This window comes from Danio rerio, chromosome 13 (assembly GCF_049306965.1).
Source record: "Danio rerio strain Tuebingen ecotype United States chromosome 13, GRCz12tu, whole genome shotgun sequence".
NCBI lineage: Eukaryota > Metazoa > Chordata > Actinopteri > Cypriniformes > Danionidae > Danio > Danio rerio.
The window spans coordinates 875,001-886,182 of NC_133188.1; the positions used below are offsets into that span (position 1 = coordinate 875,001).

The following is an 11,182-nucleotide window of genomic DNA, read 5'->3' on the forward strand; positions in this document are numbered from 1 at the left end:
ATCTGAAATACTGATTCATCAGACCACAGTTATAACTGCTGTTATAAACTAGCCTAGAGCGGCGTCTGCTGTTATAAACTAGCCTTGAGCACTGTGCTGTTAAACCCTAGCATAGAGCACCGTCTGCTGTTATAAACTAGCCTAGAGCGGCGTCTGCTGTTATAAACTAGCCTAGAGCGCCATCTGCTGTTATAAACTAGCATAGAGCACTGACTGCTGTTATAAACTAGCCTAGAGCGCCATCTGCTGTTATAAACTAGCCTAGAGCACTGACTGCTGTTATAAACTAGCCTAGAGCGCCTTAAGCAATATCTGCTGTTAAACCCTAGCATAGAGCACCATCTACTGTTATAAACTAGCCTAGAGCACTATCTGCTGTTAAACCCTAGCATAGAGCACCGTCTGCTCTTAAAAAGTAGCCTAGAGCGCCATCTGCTGTTATAAGCAAGCATAGAGCGTAATCTGCTGTTATAAACTATCATAGAGTGCCGTCTGCTCTTATAAGCTAGCCTAGAGCGCCATCTGCTGTTATAAACTAGCCTAGAGCGTCATCTGCTGTTATAAACTATCATAGAGTGCCGTCTGCTGTTATAAGCTAGCCTAGAGCGCCATCTACTGTTAAACACTAGCCTAGAATGCTTTTCGGTTATGTTTGGTCATGAACTACATTATGGGATGTTGATCTCTGCTCGGTCCACTTTTGATGTTGAAAATTCATCTCCACAATTTAATAGTCACTTTTAATGGCATATTAGTAGCAGAACAGACATTTGAGATGTGCTGCAGTGTATAACAAGGTTTTTGCAGCATTATATACAGCACCAACCCAGACAATATAGCCTTTTAAACTAATAAAAATGTTCATAAAAGTGACTTTTTCCAACTTTTTTGAGGTTAAAAGTAATTAGAAGAAAGATCAAGCTTCCATAATGCAGTTCAAAAGCAGAAATAACATTAAAACATGAATCACAAAATACAGAACACTGCTAATTTGCAATAACAGTGCAAATAAATAATATATATCACATATCAGTAGTTTGTCCGTGTTTTCACACGTGGAATGTTCTTTTGTCACCTTTGCAGTATACAGTATATCACACAAAGACAAACAGAAAAAACAACAACCTATTCATAGTCAGCAAAGGGCACGCCGTGAACCACCTTTTGTTCCAGAACGGTAATTAACCAGAATCATCAGCTCATGTGTTTGCTCGCTGCTCTTGCTGTTCTATCAATAACAGCGTTCATTAATGTCCCCCAAACCCCACAGCACTATCTCACTGTCAACCAGAGACCAGCAGCTCTTTCTTTATTAACTTTCTTTTCCAACGCTCAATAGATTCAGCTCAAGGCTCTATTTGTGTCTTCAGCTCCATTGTTTCAGTTCACTAGTGTGTGTGTGTGTGTGTGTGTGTGTTTGTGTGTGTGTGTGTGTGTGTTTGTGTGTGTGTGTGTGTGTTTGTGTGTGTGTGTGTGTGTGTGTGTGTGTGTGTGTGTGTGTGAAGTACTCTAAACTTTAAAGACCCTGTGAAATTAAATTAAAGTTATTTAGATGTTAGTTTTAAGGATATCTATAAGCTAGTATGCTCCAAAACTTTGTCAATATTCACATTTAGGAGATATAAACCTGATCTAAAGCTTGTAGTTTGTCACTTCCGCCTAATTCATTCATTCATTCATTTTCTTGTCGGCTTAGTCCCTTTATTAATCCAGGGTCGCCACAGCGAAATGAACCGCCTTGCTCAAATGGATTAAGGATTATTCTGATGTCTTCACAGTTTCTCATCAAATCATCTGACCAACTAAAAGCTCTGTAGTATCTCATATGCCCCGCCCCCTTCATCTCATTGGCTGTTCATCTGATGTGCTTGAGCTTAACAGCTCTTGCTGGCAGAGCTGTGAGAAAAGCAACACGCTATTGGCCCCTTTTTAAAGGGGAGGAGCTATTATCTGCCCCCGCCCTCTCTTTATGTTATAGTTGAGATTATGTCAAACAATAATTAAAAAATGTGCATTTCACAGCGCTTCACATCACCTTCAAGATTTACAATGGTAAAACAGTGGTATAGTAATATTACAGTGATCTATTATACAATTATCAGGGGTGCTGCATTAATAACTTTCTTACTCAAAAGTTTTTGTCTTGTTTCTAGTCCAAATATCTGCAAATTCAAGAAGCATTTTCTAGAAAAGCAAAAAATATTGTCTTGTTTAGAGAAATAATGGGCTCTATTTTAGCAATCTAGGTGCAAAGTCTAGAGCACAAAAGCATTAATGTCATGTCTGAATCTACTTTTGCTATTTTAAGGATGGATAAATAAGCTCTGTGCATGGTCTAACAGGGCTGTGCTGATTCTCTTAATGAGTTCTGGGTGTGTTTTGAGCATAACCTGCATTAAACCAATCAGAGTCTCGTCTCTCATCCCCTTTAAGAGTCAGTTGTGTCGCTTCATGGTGCATTTGCTATTTACATGACGACATTATAAGTGTAAAAGCTGAACACTTCACTAGCGAGAAAACAGTTCAACAGAGCATCTGCAGCGCGAGGATAAAGAACGAGCCTCCTCCATTCAGCCACTTTACTTTACTCCTTCACTTTACTCCTTTACTTTGGTGGAGTGAGGAAATGGTGGAAACTCTCTCCACTGAACACATCCATTAGCCCACAAATTTCATTTCCTTTGTCAAGAGCAAAGATTTGCTTCAAAGCTATTTCTAAATTCAGCTCTAATCTCCAGCAAAGGAATAAATGAACAATAATAATGAAGTGTGCTCAGAAAACTGAGTTATGTCCAAACACACGTCCTGTGCAATCTGTTCATGAGTAGCTTCAGCTGTCTCTGTCTGCAATCATGGGGATCTAGGCCAGATGTGTGAGTGGTGCATGACTGGATCTTGTTGTTCATTTAATGGCGGATTTGTAGTTCTATGCAATGTGAAAGTTCTCCAGTGATCTATGATGGTTTCTATATATAATAAATCTATTTAGCTGTTTGTTAAAGCACTTGAGTGATTACGACATTAACATCCCCTTTTTTTTTTGAGTGATAAGAAAGTCTTAATTATTGTGATGCAAGAAGTCATTCAAATCTATAAAATACACTCTTTTTTGTGTGGGTTTGGCAGATTATTTTGCTTGTTTTAATGAGAAACTCTCTCTTTTGACTATATAATTTCTTAAAATAAGACTATATTTTGTATTTGTCTAGAAAATGCTGCTTGATTTAAGAGTTTGTAGATATTTGGACTAGAAACAAGACAAAAACTCTAAGAAAAGCATTCTTTACAGTGTGGCGATGTTATAAAACACTGTTTAGGAAAGAGTTAATACCTGTCAGCGTCTCCTTCACGCTCCACACACCTTCTGTCCTCTCCTGTGGATGTTTCTATCCTAGTTTCCGGGGAAACACTGTCCTGTGAAAGAGTGAAGACACACACACACACACACACACACACACACACACACACACACACACACACACACACACACACACACACACACACACACACACACACACACACACACACACAAACACACAAACACACACACACACACACACACACACACACACACACACACACAAACACACGCACACACACACACACACACACTAATCTGAGCTGCGTAATGGGTCCGGCTGGAGACCTGCCTCTGATAATGCCATTACATCCACTTTACACCACACACACACACGCACGCACGCATGCACACACACACACACACACACACACACACACACTAACACACATACACACACATAATCAGGGCAAAGCAATTGCTGGCTCCACGATGGAAATAGAGGAACATATAATCAGTTTCTTTCTTTCTTTCGCTGGCCCAGTTTTTAAATGGCCGTAGTTCAGAACTGTTGGACTGTGAGGTTATTTCTCAAATCAAAACAGAAGCCTCGCTTTACAGCTCCTTCCAGACGAAAACTCTGAATTACAAGTGAAAAAATATATGAGTTAAAGAAAATACTGAACTCTGAGAAGAAGAAAATGTGTGATGGAAACTCCGTATTCAATTACAAATATAAGAATTTTATGATTTAAACTCAAAATGAAAGATTTGTGCAAAGTACAGTCAACTCAAATTTCCTAAAAACAACAACAGAAAACAATAGTGAGATACAACGCTGAACTCAGAGAAATAAAGGTTTTTATGTGGGACGTGAGCCTAAAATTCTGAGGAAAAATGTAAGAATTTTAACACACAAAACAAAGTTCAGACCTCTGAGAAGAAGACAAGAGTGTGATATGAACAGAATTATAAGAAAATAAGTATACCTCTCAACATTCCTAGAAAAAGGTGAATTGTAGACGTAAACTCAGAATTCAGAAGGAGAAAAGTGCAAGAAGAAAACAAAAGATCCAAGAACTCTGAGAAGTAAAATAACAGAGTGATGGAAACTATCCATCCACCCATCCATCATTCCATCCATCATTCCATCCATCATTCCATCCATCATTCCATCCATCCATCCATCCATCATTCCATCTATCATTCTATTGATTTATATATCTGTCTGCCTGTCTGTCTGTCCGTCGGTCTATCCATCCATCCATCCATTATCCATCTATCATTCCGTCTGTCCGTCCATCCATCAGTCCATCCATACGTCCGTCTATTCATCCATCTGTCCGTCCATCCATCCATCCATCCATCCATCCATCCATCCATCCATCCATCCATCCATCCATCCATCCATCCATCCATCCATCCATCCATCTATCATTCCATCCGTCCATCTATCATTCCATCCATCCATCCATCCATCCATCCATCCATCCATCCATCCATCCATCCATCCATCCATCCATCCATCCATCCATCCATCCATCCATCCATCCATCCATCCATCTATCCATCCATCCATCCATCCATCCATCCATCCATCCATCCATCCATCTATCTATCTATCTATCTATCTATCTATCTATCTATCTATCTATCTATCTATCTATCTATCTATCTATCTATCTATCTATCTATCTATCTATCTATCTATCTATCTATCTATCTATCTATCTATCCGTCTGTCCGTCCATCCATCAGTCCATCCATATGTCCGTCTATTCATCCATCCATCCATCCATCCATCCATCTATCATTCCATCTGTCCATCTGTCTGTCCATCCATCAGTCCATCCATCCATCTGTCCGTCTATCCATCCATCCATCCATCCATCCATCCATCCATCCATCCATCCATCCATCTATCATTCCATCTATCATTCCATCTGTCCGTCTGTCTGTCCATCCATCAGTCCATCCATCCATCTGTCCGTCTATCCATCCATCCATCCATCCATCTATCATTCCATCTCTCCGTCTGTCTGTCCATCCATTAGTCCATCCATCCATCCATCCATCCATCCATCCATCATTCTATCTATCTATCTATCTATCTATCTATCTATCTATCTATCTATCTATCTATCTATCTATCTATCTATCTATCTATCTATCTATCTATCTATCTATCTATCTATCTATCTTTCTATCTGTCTGTCTGTCTGTCTGTCTGTCTGTCTGTCTGTCTGTCTATGTATCTATCTATCCATCCATCTATCATTCCATCCATCCATCCATCCATCCATCCATCCATCCATCCTTTTATCATTTCATCCATCCATCTGTCTGTCCGTCTGCCTATCCATTATCCATCCATCCATTCATCCGTCCGTCCATCCATCCATCCGTCCGTCCGTCCGTCCATCCATCCATCCATCCATCCATCCATCCATCCATCCATCCGTCCGTCCGTCCGTAAAGCATTATTGTACTTATGAATTAAGCAACAGAAACCGCTCCGGCGCTCGCATATATACTCATTTTGCTGATTATTTGTTTGACATTTCTGTAGTGGCAGTCCAAACACATTTATCTGATGCTGATCCATTATGGTCAGAGAGGGCTTCACATTTATTAGCTGATGCCGCTCAATTAACATAATAACTCTGAAAATGTCACCAGGAACACATTAAAGTGATCTGAAAACCCAGAGAGAATGCTCTGTTTTCTCTGCCCTCATTCATTTGGAAACCTTAAGAAGTGTTTCAAATCAATGCAACACATCAAATGACCCAATTTGATGTCTCGGCCCAAAAAAAAGTCCCTAAATTTAACATTATTTGATTAATCTTCTTTGCATTTTAATGACAAAGATTAATTACAGTATCCAGTGTTCATTTTGATTATATTTTATTATTGAGGTTTTTATGTACACTTTTGTACTAAAAGATACACAACATTTAGAAATAAGGAAAGACTAATTTAATCATTTAAAAAAGAATATAAATAACAAATAAAATTTCTAAAAATTATTAAATAATAATAATAAGAATGTAAGATATATATATATATATAAAATAAATAAAATTCTAACTTTTTCATTTTTGATTTATGAGGAGTCACCACAGCGGAATGAACCGCCAGTTACTCTCACATACGTTTTTTTTTTTGTTTTTTTTTTGCCGAGTGCAGTTTTAGCCTCAATAAAATTAATAAATCGAATGAACAGCTGTACTTTCATTAGACAAATTTTTAATAATGTCTCTGTTTTAGTCTTGTTTTTGAATCTACCACTATGCTGACACATAGACATTTGTAGCTCCGCCCTCTTTTGAATCTCATTTGCATTTAAAGCGACAGTCACCAAAACGCCACAATTAGAATCAAAACCTAAAAGGGTCAGTTTCAGAGAGCTAGAAAACATTATACATCAGATTTATTTTACATAAGAACATGTGACCATTTTTTGATCTCAATTCAATTCATTTTATTGGCATGACATTTATGGGTGCATATTGCCAAAGTGTACATAGCAGGGGTGGAGGAAAGTCAATGTAAAAAAATTATAATAAAAATATCGATGACTATGATAACAACAACAATAATATATAATAAAATAGAGAGAAATACACAGTATACATAAAAACAATAGCTACATACACACACATTCATGTAAAACATAATATAATGCAGACATGTTATAATAATAGAATACATATAGAGTCTGAATTATAAACCCTCCTGTATATTCCCTTCCCTCTGACTTCAACTGTATCTCTCTCTCCCGGTAAAATAGCAGTAGGTCTTCTTTAAATCAACAGTGTAATGCATAATAACGTGAACATTTCTCTCTGTCATTGCAGTAAAATACAGTCCGGCAACAAGCTCCTGCTGAGCATCAGCACCGACGCCTGCCAGGGCAAAGACAACTTTGTGCGGTACCTGGAGCACGTGCAGGCGGTCATCACAGTGAACGCCAGTCGGCGTGGAGACCTCAACATCAACATGACCTCACCCATGGGTACCAAATCCATCCTGCTGAGCCGCCGGCCCCGAGACGACGACGCCAAAGTGGGCTTCGATAAGTGGCCCTTCATGACCACACACACCTGGGGCGAGGACCCGCGGGGCCCCTGGCTCCTGGAGGTGGGTTTCCAGAGCCAGAGCGACATGCAAAGCGGCCTGCTGAAAGAGTGGACCCTCATGCTGCACGGTACACAAAGTGCCCCTTACATAGACCAAGTGGTGCGGGACTATCAGTCCAAACTGGCCATGTCCAAAAAAGAGGAGCTGGAGGAGGAGCTGGACGAAGCCGTGGAGAGAAGCTTGAAGAGCCTTTTGAGTAAAAATAACTAGCCATGTGCATGATGATGATTATTACTATCCTCTGTGTTAGCGTGTAATCCTGGCCAGCTTTCTAATTTATTCGTTTTTTTTTTCCTGTGATGATTTGATGAATGTCTGACGTCATGTTGAAGCATACAATGCAGTGGATCTGAAATGCATTTGGACACTTAAAGGGGTAGTTCACACACACATTTATTTCAGTTTTACACTGAAAAAAATATTCATTGGATTTACTAATTTTTTAAAATGCTTTTAAGTGGTTGCAAACAATTGATATGGGCTGAATTTTAACAGACAAATTAAGTTTAGTAATGTTTAACTTCATTTATTTCTTTTATTTTAACCTATATAAATTGTTTGCAACCACGTACACTTCTTTCAAATGTCTCAGATAAGTTTATCGTACTGCAGTAGAACTGCACAATGGCTGTGAAAACCGTTTGGACCAACCCAGGCTCATTCTGAAAACGTACCCCTAAATACATTTCTGGAGAGCGCCAAATATGTCCCAGGAGCTACATTTTTTTTGTAGACACGAATCCACCAGAGGGCGCTGTGTACGCTTTTTCAGATCTTAAATTTCTCTCTTGAGTTGCATTTACTCCTGCTGTTCTTTCATTAATCCACCAGAGGCCGCTGTCGACTGACTGACCGACTGAAATTATTTTAAAAAATCATCGATTCACTCTTTACTTGCTCCAAATGTCAGATGTGAGCTCATCATTTTGAAGTATAACTATACTGTGGCACTCAAAACCATTCGGACACTTAAAGGGTTCACACAGAAACATGCATTCATTCACACTTTACACTGGAAAATATGAGCCTGTGTTGGTTTGGACACTTAAAGGGATAGTACACAACAAATATTCATTTATTTACACTTTGATTCATAGTGCATTATGTGCACTCTCAGAAAAAAAAGGTACAGGAGCTGTCACTGGGGCAGTACCTTCTAAAAAGGTATAAATTTGTACCTGAAGGGTCCATAATGGTACCTCAAAGGTACTTTTTAGGTACATTTGGGTACTAATGTGCACTTTTTAGGTTCCACTGTGGACTCCTTGGATACAAATATGGATCTTTCGAAATGGTGCCCCAGTGACAGCTCCTGTACCTTTATTTCTGAACGTGGTTGCAAACAAGTATACTTGTTCCAAATGTCTAACATGAGTCTGTCAAATTGAAGCATAACCATATACAGCAGCTCTGAAGAGCTTTTGGACACTTTAAACGATAGCTCACACAAAAATGGTGTTCATTTATTCACACTTTAATTTATTCACTAATTTAAGGTGAGTGGTTGCAAATGATTTATATGGGCTGAATTTAAACAAACAAATTAAGTTGAACATCGCTAAATCAAATTTGTTTAAATTCAGCTCATAAAATTGTTTGCAACCATTCGCCTTAAAGTTTAATAAATGCTTAGTTTAATAATATTTTTATAATATATTAAAGTTTAGTAAATGCAATGGATACTTTTGTCATATTGCAGTATAAAGTGGCTCTGAAAACCAGATAACTCACACAAAAAAAATCATTTATTCACTCTTTACTTGTTCCAGATGTCTGATGTGAGGCTGTCTTATGAAAGTAAGATCACACAACAGCTCTCAAAACCATTTGGATGCCTAAAGGGATAGTTCACACACAAAAAATATTTATTCACACTTATTTATTCATTAATTTTTGAAAGGTAAGTGGTTGCAAACTGGACTTTAAACAAACTAAGTTGAACATAGCTACATTTAATTAGTCTGTTTAAATTAATGTCATTATCAATTACTTGCAACCTTTTCCCTTACAAAACATTAGTAAATCTAACTAATCATATTTTTTGTCATATTGAGATATAATAATAATACAGTGGCTCTGAAACGCACTAGGACACTTAAAGGGATAGTTCACAGAAAAATAAAAACTTCATTACTTAATTATTTAAATGATGCAAACTGTTTTTTTGTTTTGTTTTTTGGCTTCATTTAAGCAAATATAGCTTAACATTATTAAATTCTATTTGTTTATATTATTGTCCAAATAGAGCATAAGTAACAATGTCTAATAACACAAACAGTCAATGACATACTCACAAACAAGGAGGGAAATGAGGTGGTATAAAGAGTAAAAAGGAAACGAGTGACAGGTGGAACAAATGAACCCAAATGACATGTGACTGCAAATAAAAGCAGATGACTAGCAATGATCTGTAACAAAGAGAAACAGGAGGAGAGAGAGCAGAACTGTCAGGTATAGTGACAATTTGTTTGCAACTTACCTTAAAGAAATTGAGTAAATCCAATGAATCATTTGCAACAAGTACACTTGCACTGACGTATGACCATATACAGTAGCTCTGAAAAGCATTTGGACACTGAAAGGGATAGTTTACACACACACACACACACACACACACACACACAAAAATGTATTCATTTATTCACTCTTGTTTCAAATGTCTGACTTGAGTTTGTCGTTCCAGTTTAACCGTGTACGGTAGCTCTAAAAACCCTTTGGATGCTTCAGGGGACAGTTCACACACAATTTCATTCATTCACTCTTGTTGCACACAGCATGTTACCATAGTAACTCTAGAATGACAATTCATTCAACTTGAACTGATCTGTTGTGGTGACTCTGTAGTTGCCATAGTAAAACAATAAGTTACCATAGCAACTGAAAACTCACCACAATAGAGCCATTCTACTCGAACTGAACTATTGTGGTGATTCTATAGTTGCTATAGTGAAACAGTATGTCACCATAACAACTGTAGAATCACCACAATAGATTCTTTAGTCACTATAGTAAAATAGTGCTACCGTAGCAACTGTAGAATCACCACAATAGATTCTATAGTTGTTATAGTGAAACAGTATGTTACCATAGCAACTGAAGAATCACCACAATAGATTCATTCTACTTGTGGTGATTCCATAGTTGCTATGGTGACACTGTTTGACTGTAGTATGTTTCAAAGCACTACTGTATTTACTATAAATGACGACAGTTTTTATCTGGATTGATTCAGATTTGAAAGCGTGACTCGAGTGTCCAGATGTGTGTTTTGATCTCACTGTGTGTCCCACTAAGAATATCAAATTCTACATTTTTTTTTTTTTTACACTTTACAGAACTGTATATAAAGCAAATACATCTCGACTTTATTATGTTCACGCTCTCCCGCACCTCTGCTGTACAGTTTGTGACTGTAAATCATTTTTGTGTGATTCTTCTTCTTCTTAAAGTTTAGTATCTTGCAAACAAAGACGTGATATTTATTTCTGTATGTGTTTCTTTCTATGGTTTTTTATTTTGCCTTCTGAAGAGATGGACTGTGTGTCATTATACTGCTTATGGCCAAACAAAACAAGCATATTTCATAGCACTGTCTATATATAATAAATCTATTTAGCTGTTTGTTAAAGCACCTGAGTGATTACCACAATAATGTTCCCTTTTTGGTTCGGGTGATACGAACGTCTTAGTTATTGTGATGCAAGAAGTCATTCAAATCTATAAAATACACTGTTTTTGTGT

General features: G+C 37.7%; 2 protein-coding genes across 3 annotated transcripts in view; both read left to right on the plus strand.

The window, feature by feature from the left end:
* The window catches only part of pcsk2 (proprotein convertase subtilisin/kexin type 2), a 69,232-nt gene extending 58,170 nt beyond the window's left edge, over positions 1–11,062 (plus strand). The window contains exons 12-13 of one of the 2 annotated variants that reach the window (XR_012388376.1): positions 7,159–7,832; positions 10,063–11,062. Coding sequence is in view for 1 of the 2 variants with exons in the window: in NM_001142266.1 (NP_001135738.1) it covers positions 7,159–7,651 (493 nt within the window). In the remaining variant the exon portion in view is untranslated. 2 annotated transcript variants of the gene reach the window in all.
* The window catches only part of nrxn1b (neurexin 1b), a 799,620-nt gene that overhangs the window by 248,878 nt on the left and 539,560 nt on the right, over positions 1–11,182 (plus strand). The window lies entirely within an intron of this gene.